This window comes from Callorhinchus milii, unplaced genomic scaffold, assembly GCF_018977255.1.
Source record: "Callorhinchus milii isolate IMCB2004 unplaced genomic scaffold, IMCB_Cmil_1.0 Scaffold10, whole genome shotgun sequence".
NCBI classification, from domain to species: Eukaryota; Metazoa; Chordata; class Chondrichthyes; order Chimaeriformes; family Callorhinchidae; genus Callorhinchus; species Callorhinchus milii.
Window position 1 is genome coordinate 3,987,396 of NW_024704751.1, and position 16,346 is coordinate 4,003,741.

Sequence of the window (16,346 nt, forward strand, 5' to 3'; positions counted from 1 at the left end):
CTTTATTGCAATAACATGAATGATCCTTGCGTTTTACAAGGGGCGACTTTCACGTCTCAGAGCGCTTCACAGGATTCACTGTAACGTGCATTTTGCCGGCGAACGCAAGCGGCCGATTTGCACGCAGCGATGTCCCCGCAAACAGCCACGGAGTGAGCGACCAATTCAGCAACTCAGCAAAGAGCGAGTGAACATCTCAAAGCACTTCAGCCTGTGCCAAGTTAGCAGGGGCGGGGGGGAACTACCAACAGGACGTTTAACACGGGTTAAGTTTGGAGCCGCACAGTATGTATTTTATTATTATTTTACATTGCCTGGAAACAACAGACAAAATGCCACGTTGAGCATACAGTAGAGGGGGAGGGAAGGAGCGAGTTGTCCTGCACATTACCAAAGCCTGTTAAAAGAGAAAAGAGTTACTCTCGAAGTCCTGGCCAACAAATCCACCAGATAAAATTAAGTCATTCGCTTTGTGGCTGTTTGTGGGATATTTCTGTACGGAAAATTGGCTGCTGTGTTCGCCTATTACTACTTTGCTCCACGGTAAATCCTGTGAAGCGTTCTGAGATGTTTTGACGACACGCTAAGGCACTACATATGACCGATTCATAATCCTTGCATTTGATATAATAATATTAATAATCCTTCCATTTGATATCGCACCTTATCACGTCTTCGAGACGTCTCAAAGCGCTTCACAGAATATACTGTAAAGTGCATTGACTGTATATATTGTGGGCGAATCATATAGCGCCTTATCATATCGTTGAGATGTCTATACAGGGCTTTTACTCAGGGCTTTACTGTAAAGCGCAGTGACTGCATTTTGCAAATATGGTTTTGTTATTTGCCTGACTGGAATCTCAGCAAGAGCTGGCATTCTGACGTGCAGTGGGAGCGAAATGAACACTATCCACAAGGAAGCATAAACCTTCCGCTGGTTGATTAATAGACAAGCCAAGCCAGTGTAGGTAATCAAGTCTGGAGAGAGCAAGCGTGTAGCTAACAGCATTACAGCAGGGAGGCATAAATGGTCTGAAATCATACAACCAAATGCCCTGCAATTGCGAATCCTTTGTCGTTCTCATTCCACTGGCAAAGGACTTGATTCCTTCAAAACTGGGCGCTGACATCTAAATAAGTGAACTGCCTGCAAGAAGTTCAGCCAAATGCGAAGAGCTTAATCAGTGTAAAGAAACGACACTGAGCAGCATAAATCAGAGCTATCGAGGGTATTTTTTTGCTCTCGATCCAGGAAAACACGGTTGCTAATGGCTTTGTTTTATCAAAGGGGGATCGTGGAGACTGGCCGGAAAGACATGTGAAGAGAGAGAGCGAGAGGGAGCGAGAGAGAGAGAGAGAAAAGCCCTGAAGAATTAGCACATCAATGCAGGGCCTTCTCAACAGTGATAGATTGTAATGGCGCTCATGAAAATTTAACAGCAGATAACACATTTGCTGCATATTTTCCATCCTGACACTCTACAATCAATGACTCTGGTCCTAAATCTATGCCCTAGTGCCTCGATAATAACCATTTCGCAAGGTGTTTTTCATTTAAAAAATACATATACATAAAACAGAGGCTCCATCTCACTTCTTTTAAAAATAAACGAGCTTTGATTTGTTTTGTGCTCAGTTGTTTCCAGCAGGAAAAACATGTTTTCAGCACAATACCAGTAAACCGATCTACAGTACAGTTCTGCCATAAGGGGAGAAATTCCAAGTGGGCTCTAGCCTTACCTTCTTAGCATCGCTGAATGAAATGCTCTGGGACTCTACCCTGTGTGAGAGACTCTATACAAAGGCAAGTTGTTGTTGTTGAATTCAACCTTAACTTTTAAGACTGAATTTTTCCCCCCTGTAGTTTCTTAAAAGAACTTACAGAAAACGTACAACTCTATTGAAGAATTTTCACAAATTCTGGATGCGTTGAAACGCCAAGCAGGTAAAGGAGTTTGTCTGGAGCCCAGGTGGAATTTCTCTGCACGCTCACTTCAACCAGCCACTGAGAGGGCTGTCTGGCAAGCTTCCCTCTGCTTTTCCAGCGAGGACCCGTGACAACCAGTTAGGGCTTTGGCTTTCAGGGTTAACATGTGCAAAGCGAGCACCTGCAAAAGGCTCGCTGTGAAGAAATAATTCTTTGCCCAGCTTATTCAGGAGAAGCTGTGCTCGATACCACTAAGAACCAGTTGCTACCCAAAGCTGCTTTGGCTACTTCAAACCTTGTGAAACTACTATCTCCCCACCCCCGCCAGCTGGCAGCATGCCTCAAGTAATGGTATATTAATAAAGTCTTTGTGTAGTACGCATTGTCCTCATTTCCTATGAAGTCACCTGGCAAAGTTACGGTTCTTCATTCACAAGTTCAGTGCATTGTGGCACAACTTCAAAAACCTTAACTTAAGAAAACAAACACATTTTTGTTTAGAAAATGCTTTGAAGCCTTCTGCCAGAGAGAATTGCTTTGCTATGAGTCCTGGAGAACAAGCATTCAACAAGGTTTTCAAGAAAATTGCACATTTGGTTTTAACGATTTTGTCTCGTATTGGAAGGCTTTCTGGAACTTTTCTTGACAGAAGATTCGAACTTGCAAGCCTTGCAACGGAGTCTTTACGTTAACAGAGTGGGCATTAAGAGATACAGTGACCCATACCCAAGATAAGCCATTTCAGGACATTCAATGTTCCTGACGTGGTAAAAAAACACAACCCTAGTTCAGTTCACTAAGAAAAATAGGCTAATAGCAAGAATCCATCACCGTTCAGTAACGTCACTCAGGGTTCATGTTTTCAACCGAGAAAGCTTTAAAGCCCGTCACCAGGGCTCACTGTAGGGTCATCAATTGGAATAGTTAGCGGTTAGACATCTCAAACACGTAACACTGCACACTGAAACTGAACTAAAAAGTACCGATCGGCATTATCACGGCTGCACTGAAATTGCTGATCGATCCAGAGCAGTCTTGTTATTGTCAGGATTGCTCTTGAAACGAGGGTCTTGTGTGTGCTTACTAAGGTCTATACATGAAGCTGCTATGACCTTCAGTTACAGTAATACTTAGCAAACCTATCTGCAGCAAAGAAATGCTGGAGATATCATCCACTCTCTTTAATGAGTAGGTTTTTTTTTCCAGTTTTAACCTCTAAGTGAGCGTCGGTTTATACAGTGTTGGTGATCATGCTTCCCTGCTTCTGAAACGACTCCGATAAAACTGATCAGCCCCTTTTGAACCCCAGTGCTTAGTCCTACGACTGAAGATCTCCCCCTCCCCAGCCTCCCACACTTGAAAGGTGCATTAACCATGCAGGTGGAATCTTTACCAAGGCCGAATAACTAAGTATCCTTAGGCACTGTCTGGGACATTGTTGCTCCCTCCCTCATATCTCTTTCAACGTCCGTCTCAAGACCTATCTCCTTGACCACTCTCTTGGTCATCTTATGTTAAATGATCCTTAGATTTGATACAGCGCCTCATCATGTCGTTGAGACGTCTCAAAGCACTTCACAGCATATACTGTAAAGTGGATTGGCTGTGTACTTTGTGGGCGAAACGCGGCAGCCAATTGCACACAGCAGTCGTGGATTGAGTGACCAAATTATTTTTGTTTGATGGGATTATTAGCCCTGTTATGCAATCCGCCAATAGACTAACTAGCAGGTTCCTACTTACTGCAAGGTAAACAGAAGCATGTGGAGTAAGGAAACATGCCTAATGTTTCGCCCCACTTGGGAATCGAACCCGGTTCCTCCAGCTTGCGAGGGGCGCGTGCTAACCACTACACCACAGGATTCAACGAGGCTCCATCTTTTCCGCTCCCTCCCACCTCTCGACTTTCACTCCGAGCTTGGGCATCCAGCCAAATTGTCAAGCGCCTTGCAAAGCCCACCCCCCCCCCGCCCCCCGACGTGAAATGGAGCAATATAAATGTAAATTTGTATTGTATTATATTGTGCATTTGTGAACAATTTCATTTGGCCTCAGATGGCTGGAAGGACACTTTTTCTTTAACAAAAAAAAGCAAGTTTGGACAGCTCCAACCAATTACCCAACTGGTTCGAGCCCACAGCTCAAAGCAGCCCGCAATTCGATGTTTAACTGGCACTCGATTGTCAATCTCATCCAGAGTTGGAAAGCACAGCCGAGAGATGGAAACGCTTCGACGGAAATCTTAAATCTCAACCCTTTTTTTTTAAAAAAAAAGAAAAAAATGCCACTTTCTCTATTGGGGACATTATAGTGATGTATCAGATATTAAATAGGATTGGGAAATCAAACCCAGAACAATATTTTCAGATGCGTCAAGAGAGCAGAACAAGAGGGCATAGGTTCAGGGGCTGCAAATGACAATATCAAGACAAAATACTGAGAACTATTCCTTTCCCCCAGAGGGTAATTAATAGCTGGAGGTGTTTGAGGCCAGGACCCTGGGCTCAGTTAAAAAGGTTGCTTGATGCTGAAATAGAAAAACCGGCGTCTGCATTTTTCCCCCATTTTCAGGTCGCGCTTGAGGACCTTCCTCTTCGACCGTGCCTACGGTCACCTTCCCCCTCTCCCCTGGATAGGCATCGGGTTCCGCCACCGTTAAGCGCTCCGAGACGCCGTCCAGGGTGAAGGGCGCTATATAAATGTGAGTTGTTGTTGTTGTTGTTGATGGATCCTGGAAAGACGGGATCAAATGGGCCCGAAAAGGGGCTTCTTTGACTGAATCAATCTTTTGATCTCAAACTTGCACGACATCAAATCATAATTCTGGTGACTCTCGACATGTGTGTCACACGGCGATTTTTGGGGGGGGTCAAGTATGGGGCGATTTTACTCGAAACAATATCTGCCGAGGTTATGAGCACAAAGACAGGAAACATAAATAAATTACTACTTGCAGAATTTGGTTCAGCACAAGATTGTAATACCAGATTCCCTGACCTATCGAAAAAACACGCAACTCCTGGCTGCGGGATTTACCTCAACTGTTTTTTTGTTCTCTCCGGCAATACGTTACCAGATAAGCCTTGAATTGTATTCAGAGGCTGCAAGAAACAGACAGAGGAGTTGTCCTACAGAGAGACGTAATAACTGAATGCGGCATCAGTGAACTGTAACTAACATATTCACTCCAGTTTAATAGCACGAGTATGTTTACTCGACTGCACAATTACAGACACTACGCACAGGTCTGAGTGATACTATTGAGCTCTCAAGCGCAGCTGCCCTCCTTACAATACCTTGCCCTTTTTCTTTTGCTTTTCTATCTCTTACTAACCACCTTCCCCCCCCCCACCCCAGCCACCACCCCTCCACCCACACCCCACCCCCACCCATCCCTCAAACACCGCTGAAATAAATAATTCCACAAACCCATGCTCCGTAACCTTTCATTTGTTTCAAGCAGGAGATAGGCCCAGGAAAACCTCATTTCTTTCTCGCCCGTGCAATGGAATAGATTGTGTCCTTCGCAACGCCTTTGCGCTTTGTAAAATGATAGCGTTTTTCGGATGGAATCACAAATCCTGCTTTTATTAGTATTTGAACGTAAACAGCAGCTCTGTGTTTTATCTCAACCCCTCTAATTGAACTGGCACAGGCACGATGGGCCGAATGGCCTCCTTCTGTGCTGCAAGATTCTATGAACTGCCCTTAGTGTTGAGACTAACCCGTATATACCAAGATATAGACCAGACACTGTGAGAGCTGTTTCTATGCACAGAGCACGTTTCAACACAAATATGATATGTAATTTCTTGACCCTCTCACAAGTACTGTGTGATAATGTGTTGGTATTGTTGGCTGCCCTCCAATGTAAGGAATATATATATATATACACACACACATAATATATAATTTTCCCTGTTCTTCCCCTTCAGTTCGCCTACAAAATATACAGTCAATTCACTTTACAGTATATTCTGTGAAGGCGCTTTGAGATGTCTCGAAGACGTGATAAGGCGCTGTATCAAATGCGAGGATTATTATTATTACTATTATTAAGAGTCTCAAAGCGATCCTGCCCAGCTGACAAGGCTGAGGATTTTCAAAGCATCTCAGTTTCTGTGACCGACTGGAAGACATGATTTGAGAGGGTGGAGTATTGTAGTGGTTTTACCATTTTCCCATGAAAGCAACAGCTTTATTATCGAGTACCACATAGAACTCTGCAGCAGAGAAACAAGCCAATCAGTCCAACTGGTCCGTGCATGTATTTACACTCCATATGAGACTCCAACCCTCCTAATCCCCTCTCTCACACTCCTTCATTCCCTTCTCCCTCATGTACACTGACAGATTTGCCCAAATCTGCCGCTCCTGTAACAAGGTTTCTTTACATCCATGTCCTCTGGCTAAACATCACAGCTAATGGACTACAGCTGTAAACCTCACCCACCTGAGGCAAATCCACTCAAATGACGAACAGCTCTGGGTCCCGAACCCCTGACCTTCGGGTTCAGGAACAAGGGAACTTGTACAGTCAGCCAACCAAACGTGGGGTTTTTTTTTAATAAAAAGACTTATTGATGTATTGGAAAACCCAATGCACGTGTTTCAATTCTGCACGTTTTTTGCAGGTTCTGCAAGTCTGCAAGGCAGTGAGGGTAACCGAGAAATTACAATAATCCTTGCATTTGATACTTATCTTATTTTGCCCACAAAATGTACAGTCAATTCACTTTACAAGATATTCCCTGAAGCGCTTTGAGATGTCTCGAAGACGTGATAAGGGGCTGTATCAAAATGCAGGGGCTATTATTATTATCATGTCGTCGAGACGTCTCCAAGCGATTCACTGTCAAGTGTAGCGGCTGTGCGTATGTAGGTGAACTCGGCAGCCAATTTGCGCCCGGCAACGTCCCACAAACAGCCACGAAGCGAACGATCAATTTTTTTCAAGCATGAAACACACAAACTCATCCAGTGTTTCAGTCAGAATTTTTGCAGCCGACTTTCTTTTTGCAAGGAGGCTCTGGCAGTTTTCAGAGGCACGGACAGCAATTTGCGAAATCTTGCAAGGTCGATCCAAAATATTCTGGCCAAGGTTCTCCTTGATGGATGGTCTGACGTTTGGATTAAAAGACAGTTCGCCCCATTAGGATTAAGTATTTACTACAAATCATTGCAACATGACAGCAAATATATGTACTTTGGCCATCCTGGAAACAAACCGATGCTGTCAGCCCTTTTTTTTTTTGGTCCCTCTGTTTGGGCTATCAACAAACAGATTTATCTAGACGTGATTTAATTTATATTTACTTAAGTGTTCCCTGAACTCTCTCTGATTGCTGCTTCACAGTGTTTACCCAACGCTATGCTGTTAATGCTTACAGAACCACAATTATGCCAGTGTGTGTTGGTAGCACGTTGAGTGTGCAGAAAAGGTTATTCTCATCCTCCTTAACAATCTCCTCGCATCCAGCACGCATGACGAAAGGCTACAATTTTCTCGTAACAAATATGCCAAATAAATGAATAAATAAATCCCATTTTAGACACCGGTTTTAAAAAAACACAATGATTTTGAATGCTTGCAGGGTCTCAGCATCCGTGGAAGTTTTTCTGGGGATAATAATCGCTCAAACAATTGCAAAAAAATAATTTGGTCGCTCAATCCACGACTGTTTGTGGGACGCTGCTGTGCGCAATTGGCTGGCGCGTTTCACCCACAAATATATAGTCAATTCATTTTGCAGTATATTCTGTGAAGCGCTTTGAGACGTCTAGAAGATGTGATAAGGCGCTATACCAAATGTAAGGATTATTATTATAAGTAATATTCCACATTCAGGAGGTCATAATAAAACAGCTAATGAACCCTGCTGCACTTGCCAAAAATAGGTGCTAAAACCTTTTTTTTTATTATTTTCTTTTTCTTTTAACTTCTACCAATTTTCTCCCTTCTCCTGAAAGTGCTGACCTGTGTTAGGGTACGTTGCCAACAGCTCTCTTGACCCCATTCAGCACTATTTCCTGACTGACAGCAAGTGTCAGTTGGCTATTCAACTGTTGAGGTCAAATCTGTCTTGCATTTGATACAGCTCCTTATCACATCATCGAGACATCTCAAAGCGTTTCACAGGACACACTGTAAAATGAATTAACTGTATATTTTGTGGGCAAAACATGGCAGCCAATTGCGCACAGCAGTGTCCCGCAAACAGTTGTGGATTGAAGTCACCAATTTATTATTTTTTTTGAAGGATTTATTACCCCCTGGAAAGGCGATCCACCAATCGACAAACAACTGGGTTCCTACTTACTGCTCGCTAAACAGAGGCGTGTGGAGTAAGGAAACTTGCTCAACATTTCATCCTGCCCGGGAATCGAACCCAGGTCTTCTCGCTTGCGAGCCGAGTGCTCTAACCAGTAAGCTACAGGACTGAGCTTCAAATCCCTTTGAAAGGATTGTATTGTAAAGAGAATACTGAATGAGAGTGCATGGTAACAGTATTTGGCTTTCACTTTATCCAGACATTCCGACCATAACTCACTGGCAGATATAAAAGCTATTTAACACAGTGATCTATCTGTTCGGTGCAGTGTTCTGCCTGCTTAAAACGATCAGCTGCAAATCATTTTAATAATTCAACCACTCTACACTTAGCAGCTTTCAAGTAAGTTCTTTTATATCAAATCGTCCTTTTGAAAAAAAAATCTACCGCCTCGCCACCAATTTCTCCGCACTCACAACAGAAACTGTTTGCTGGTCCTCTCAACATTGACCCTAACAATATTGTGGGAAGGGGTTCTAACTGCATTCTGAATCTTCAGAGAATTACAGGTGCTTTGAAGATAAGGAGCTCTTATTTTCCTCTACTTTCTCCGTTTAGCAAACCGCTTGCCAACAGTACTGTGTGGATGTGAATCTGAGAGATTAATCCCAGAGTATTGATGTGAACATTTTGCTTCAATTTAGACAGTATTCCCTAACCGGCTAGTCTTTTTTTTAAATCTTAGACTCACAGGAGTTAGATGTCCTGGAGTGTGAAATAGATTCCTTTACACTGTGTGTCTACACCCTTGTGATTTGCGCATTGATGGCTTCCAGGCTGATATTCCAGCCAAGACATTGGAAACCCATAACATCCCTAGTGGGATATCTATTGTACTATGTCTATGTGAGCAGATATACTTAATACCAATGGATCTCCACAAGATAGGTCAGCACAACTTGTGGGAGACTGTTGAGATAGGTACATACTCAGGAAGTAAGGGTGTTAAGGAGTATGGAGAAAAAAGCCACGATTGGATCTCCCTCGATCTAATAAACCAAATGGAACAGGCTCGATGGGCTGAATGGCCTCCCCCTGTTTATGTTTTCCTCGCAGATTAATTGTACACCTCATCACGAGTAAAAAGGCCACAAGTGACACAGATCACACTGGAAGACAAATCCTACTATGCAGAAATGCAAACAAATCACATAAGAGGTGTCAAAGGGATAGAAAAGGCCTCATGATTACTGGCATAAAGAAGCCAAGAGGGTGACATCCTCTGGAGGCCAGAAAACCACCTGACTCCGTTTCTCTCCTCTCCGGATGCTGATCGCTCACCCATTGAGATGTGCTTCCACCGGTAGGTCACCCACGCCAAATACTCTCCAGAATTAAGTGAACAGAATGCGCCCACCCACCCCACCACACCCCCCCACTCTCCCCACTTGGATTCCAATTTGCCCACAAAACATACAGTCAATTCGCTTTATGCTATATCCTGTGAAGCACTTTGAGACGTCTCGAAGACGTGATGAGGAGCTGTATCAAATGCAAGGATTATTATTATTTTTGTCTTGTCTTATTTTTTTCTAATACTGCGTGTCACACCTTGGGTTTTACTTCAGGACAATCCCCGAAGTAGCCCGAAAGGGTAAATTCAACTCAGGCAATTTGATAAACAGACGAATAGCCCAACAGTCAGATAAGCAGGTGATACAGAGAGATAACTTGCACTCATCACTCTGAGAAGTCCTGTCAACCCAAGATAACCGCACTCTCAATCCAAACGCAGCAAATCCAATACACTGAGAGAAAAAAAAACACCCTCATCTCATTCGCTCCAACAGCGCATCATTCCTGATCCACGTGGAGTAGTCGAAACGCACTTAAACCGAGACTGAAATAAACGATTTTCGTATCGGTGTGCCTTGATACTCAGGAGCAACCAGAGCCAGATTTCTTTCTGGGCAGATGCTGTCTTGGTTAAACAGGCACCCACTAGTCTCCATGAAAGTGTTTGTGGGGAGAGAGGAAAAGGAGGGAGGAAGGGAGGGAGAAGGAGAGAGAGAGAGAGAGGGGAGGGAGGGAGGGAGGAGCCGTGGGGATCTTTTGTTTTCACGACACGTAAATCGGGGCGATGATCTGTTTCAGCACAACCTTCAGAAAATTGGTCACTCGTTTTCACGGCTGTTTGTGGGACGCTGCCGCGCGCGATTCTGCTGCCGCGTGCGCCTGCAAAAACCCGGAGTCGCTTCGTTCCCGCAATAAATCCTGCGAAGCGCTTTGAGACGCCCTTCGACGCGCTAAGCTGCTGTAGCAAATGCGAGGAGTACGATTGTTATTACCACTCGACAATCGCGCCACGAGTTCGCGCTGACGACGTTTTCCAAAGGGAACGGAATCGATGGAGACAGAAATAGCTTTTGAGACAAACGAGGAAACCACGGAACCTAATAAATTATAAGGTGTTCCCCCCACTCACCCACCCACCCCCCACCCCCCCCCCCAAAAAAAAATAGGTACCCATTGATGATCATGATCTGAGTTTGTCAATGATTAATGCAGTGGAATGAGTGAGTACCTGAATTGCAATGAGAATGCGCCACCTCTCGGTGACAGGTGTAATTACCGCACAGATACATTGAACAGGTATACAGCAACATAATATAATAATAATAATAATAATAATAATAATAATAATAATAATCCTAAATAAACCCAGCCAATTCCTATTAGGATCCAATGTCCTGAAAGAGAGCGACCAATATATGTATATCTATATATAGGTATATCTATATATATAGATATATCTGTATATATATATATATGGATATATAGGTATATCTATACATATATACACAAATAGATTTGGCTGTAACAAAGCACTGACAATTCTCACTAAAAATCCTCACTAACTTGTCAAATACTATTTTCCCCACCACTTAATCGAAAATATCCTTTTATATCACCACTCCCCTCCAAAGCCACATCTACCACACACGTTGGTGCATATATATATATATGTATATATATATATATATTATGTAAAACTCAACCAACCGGGGAGCAATTTTCTCTTTCACTTTTAAAATAAAAGCCAAATAAATCACTGGGGTGAGGGTGGTGGGATATTCAAGAATGGGGCTCAGAAGCCTTAGCATTTAAAACTGAGCTGCAGCAAAAAATAACATTCGTTCTTGTGTTGTTGTTTTTTCCCCAAAAAGATTCCCCACAGCTTTTAATCTTGCAAATCTAGGTCAGGGAGAAATGACACACAGCCAGGGCTGTTAGGATCAGAAAGCTGGAAGGAAATCCGTTGTGGAATTGCGAGTATGTGTGTGGGTGTGTGTGTGTGTGCTGGAAGGGGCTTTAAATAATATCTACTTTTACTGACTATTTTTTCGTGCAGAAAAAAAATACACAGCCATTGCACTCAACAGTCAAATCCTGCAACCCTTTCAGACTTCTTTCCGACCTTTACATCCAACCCTACAGCCAACTCCAGGATTATTTAGGTTTTATTCTTATTGTGGAATGAGGCAGACAGCAAACCATGTAATTAATCTCTGGAGACAATATTGTATTAAAGGCAGTCCCTCCCTCCCTCTTCCTTGCCTTTAAATCTCTTTAAGTGTTTAAATGCCAATTAAATGCAACTGCAAAATATACATTTACAGCAAAAATCCTTGCGACGTGAAAAATGCTGTATCAAATGCAAAGGATTACTAATATTATTATTAATGTGACCCCCAAAATGTGCAGTATATCGCCCTGAAAGGGTTTCCCTTCCTGCTTTGTCCAGTGTTGGTTGAATTCTTTACTGTTTGGCTCCACACACACACACACACACACATACACACACAGTGTGTTTGAAGGCTCAGGTACCACTGAAGAGTTAATCTTCAGTTATAAAGGCTGCGTGGGGCTATATTATACACCCACAGCTCTCAAAAAACACAATCTGGTAATATTACACGATCTGCGGGTATTATTCTGGGGATGGGGACGTTTCAAACACATAAGTAGTTTGCTTAAAGAAAAGATTTTTTCAATAAAGAAGCACATCCAGCAGCACCCTAGTCTGCAGACTGTTTTTTTTCCTCCCAACACACAGCAACCAGCCAGCGTGGCTCTGTCTGCAACTTGGGAATGGAGTAACTTCATGAAGGCAATGCCAATCCCTTCGCCTGCCTCCCTCCCTGGCCTCCTTTCAAGGCACATCTCAAGAGCCTCTTCTTTGACCGTGCCTTCGGTCACCCTCCTGCTACCCCCACCCCAAACCGCCTCCACCACCCCCCAACCCCAACCACCCTTACCCTCCCCGCCCTCCACCCCTCCTGATCCCGACCCCCAGGTCGGGTGCAAATTTTGTGCGCGATTGGCTGTCGCGTTTCGCCCACAAAATATACGGTCAATTCACTCCACGCTGTATTCTGTGAAGCGCTTTGAGACGTCTCAACAACGTGATAAGGTGTTATATCAAACAATGCAAGGATTATGATGATGATGATTATTATTATGAAATTCTCGGCTGATCAGCCGAACGCCTTGTGACGTCCTCCAGACGTGCAAATATAATTTCTAATATCAATAACAATAATAATAATAATAATCCTTGCATTTGACATAGCGCCTGATCACGTCTCGGGAGACATCTCACTGCTTCACAGAATATATGACGACGACAACAACAACGTGCGTTCGATACAACACCTTATCGCGTCGCGGAGTACGTCTCAAAGCGCTTCACGGAATATACCGCAAAGTGTATCGACTGTACATGTTGTGTGCGAAACGTTGTGGTGGTGGTGGTTGTCAATGACCAAATAATTGATTGATTGATTAGCTGATTAATTGACAGACTGACTGACTGATTGATTGAGTGCTGTATTTACCTGCCAGGAGGCTGACGCGATGTCGGCGAACTTGCCCAGCCCACCGAAAGTGTAACAGTTGTAAACGCTCCCGGAGCAGTGCCAGAGCAAGCCGAAGCTCACCGAGTCTTTGCTCTGATCCCGGACGATCCAGGCCGGGGAGATGAAGCTGAAAGTGCAGACGGCCAACAGGCAAGAGGAGAGCAGAACCCACAGGCAGCTCACGCAAGACAGCATCCTCTGCGCCCGCAGCAAACTGCCCACTGGCAAGTCCAGGAAACCCAAACCCAATTCCACTCCGCCTTCTTTCTTTTTCCGATCCAAGAGCGAATGCATCTGGAAACGACACCTGGATTTCGGATACTGGATGTCTCCCTCTCTCGCTCTCTCTGTGTGTCTCTGCCTGTCTGCCTGTCTGTCTGTCTCGCTCTCGCTCTGTCTCTTCAAACCTTCACATCAGAAACTGACAAGAGTCCAACGATGTATTAAAGTAACCCTCTCCACACACACCCACCCACCCCCACACACCCACATACATACATACACTCACTCACTAACACACACACACACACTAGCTATTCTCTCCCTCTCCCTAATACCAGACTGTGACAATGTTCTGTCTCTCACTCACACTAACACAGCAGCTATTCTCTTTCTCTCTCTCTCTCTCCCCAACACCAGATTGTGACAATAATCTATCTCACAAACACATACACACACACACACACAAGCTATTCTCTATCTCTCTCTCTCTCTCTCCAACCACTTGACTGTGACAATATTCTCACTGGCAACACACACACTCACTCACTAACACACACACACACACTAGTTATTTTCTCTTTCTCTCCCCAATACTAGATTGTGACAATATTCTCTCTCTCTCACACACACACACATTAGCTATTCTCTCTCTCCCCAACACCAGATTGTGACAAATTCTCTCTCTCTCACACACACACTATTTCTCTCTCTTCCCAACACCAGATTACGACAATATTCTCACACACACACACACACACTGTCTCTCTCTCTCTCCCTCTCTCTTCCCAACACCAGATTATGACAATATTCACACACACACACACACACACTGTCTCTCTCTCTCCCTCTCTTCCCAACACCAGTTTATGACAATATTCTCACTGGCAACACACACACTCACTCACTCACTCACTCACTCACTCACATAGATGCTCACTTGCAAAAACGTTCTGTAGAGGTCGTTTATTTGCAATGCACAATCCTGTCGATCTGGCTCTTTTTTTTTAAGGAAATTGCTAACATTTGCAGTTAAATCTCCTGGATCCAGAAGTTGAGTTGGAATTGACTACTGGTGAATAGTCTTGCGAGACAAAGTGTGTTCTTCTTCCACTCTCCAGGTCTCCCTCTCTCTCTCTCCTCTCTCTCTCTCTCTCCTTCCCTTTCTCCCTCCCTCTCTGGAAAAGGGGGAACAATTTCAGTTTGCTTATCAGATTGGCTGTGGTTTCTCTTTGCATTGCTTGCCAATACCACTAGGAGACAGGTGCCTGCTCTATGTGAACTGAACAAGGAAAGGAGAGAGAATGAGTGAGTGAGTGAGTGAGTGAGTGAGAGAGAACCACAAATCGTCTTGCAAACCCCTTACGAATTGGAATTGGACTCATATTGACTCCCCTGCACAGCCCTGACAACGAGCCCCCGAGCCACATCAATGGGAATAATAACAACAAACAAACAAACAAACAAACAAACGAACAACAATCCACAAATAACAATTTGGTCACTTCAATCCACGGCTGTTTGTGGGGACGCTGCTGTGCGCAATTGGCTGCCGCGTTTCGCTCGCAAAATAGTACAGTCGATTGACTTTACAGTGTATTCTGCGAAGCGCTTTGAGACGTCTCGACGATGTGATAAGGCGCTGTATCAAATGCAAGGATTATTATTATAATGGTAATAGCAGCAACAATAATTTGGTCACTCAATCCACGACTGTTTGTGGGACACAGCTGTGCGCAATGGGCTGCTGCATTTTGCCCACTAAGTATACTCTGTGAAGCGCTTTGAGACGTCTCAGTGACGTGATAAGGCGCTATATCAAATGCAAGGACTATTATTATTATTATTATTATAACAACAAATTGCATTTATGTAACGTCTTTCACCATGGGAGGACGTCCCAAGGCGCTGGACAGTGAGGGGCTTGCATCCAAGCTGTGGGTTGGGATCAGAGAGAGGTGGCGGGCGGAAGGGGTGAGGGGGTGGGGATGGAGGAGGAACGATGACCAGATAACATTAAATAGAACATCAATGTGGGGGAGGGATACTGGGGTAAGGGATCAAGACAGAGCTTTAGAGTTACAGTGAATCTTTCCTGCACTTTCAAACCACTCATCTTTCCTGGCAGACTCCAGTGTAATTTCCCATGCAGGAATCAATGATCTCCCTCCTAAACTCACTCACACAGATAATGACGATAATAATGATAATCCTTCCTTGCATTTGATGCAGCGCCTTATCGCGTCTTCGAGACGTCTCAAAGCGCTTCACAGAACATACCGTAAAGTGAATTATTTGAAAGTTGTTAAAACAGTAGCTAGGATTTGACCACAGCACACGGAGCCCAGGGGATTGATTGACATTTGGACTCGAGAAGCTGTTAGTTCCTTCGGCCTTCACTTCCCCAGGCTCCTGCCTCTGCCTGTCCGGTTCACAGAGGAAATTGGATAAAGTGCAAAGGACGTTGGCACAAGGACATGCTGATCACTTTGCCTGTGGTATAAAAGAGGAGCTTTGCATCCAGATTTAATGTTCGATTGGCTCGGAGCCAATTCAGCAATCCACAGTTGGTTTCTGGAAGGAACAGCAAATTTGACTCGCAGCTAGAATAGGTTGGTGACTCCAGTTTGTCCGACTGATTATGTTGTTAAAATACATGATAAGGATGATGGATGCTCTTAATGTATTGAATTTTTTCCAAATGAAGGCTGATGCACAAAAGGACCAATTACTTTAACTTTAACTCATGAGCTTCCTGGTAGAATTGACAATAATGTTAGTGCTCAGTCTACAAAATGCATAGTCACTACACTTTACAGTAAATCCTTTAACATGTCCTCCCAATTTGAAAGGCGCCATATCAAATGCAAGGAATGTTATTTATTATTATTATTATTATTATTATTATTGCAATCCTATCAAACAAGTCACAATTAACAATATTTAATTAATACAGGTTTGTCTCATTTCTGGTTAACTGTTGTTGATTATCACTGGATAAATTTA

General features: G+C 43.7%; 1 protein-coding gene across 1 annotated transcript in view; it reads right to left on the minus strand.

Moving 5' to 3' along the window:
* Positions 1–13,623, minus strand: part of LOC103183310 (transmembrane protein 211) — a 103,010-nt gene extending 89,387 nt beyond the window's left edge. Inside the window, exon 1 of the mRNA XM_007900720.2 lies at positions 13,101–13,623. Coding sequence (XP_007898911.1) covers positions 13,101–13,415 — 315 coding nt within the window. The 5' untranslated portion in view covers positions 13,416–13,623. The remainder of the gene's footprint in view (positions 1–13,100) is intronic.
* Between the last annotated feature and the right edge of the window lie 2,723 nt (positions 13,624–16,346).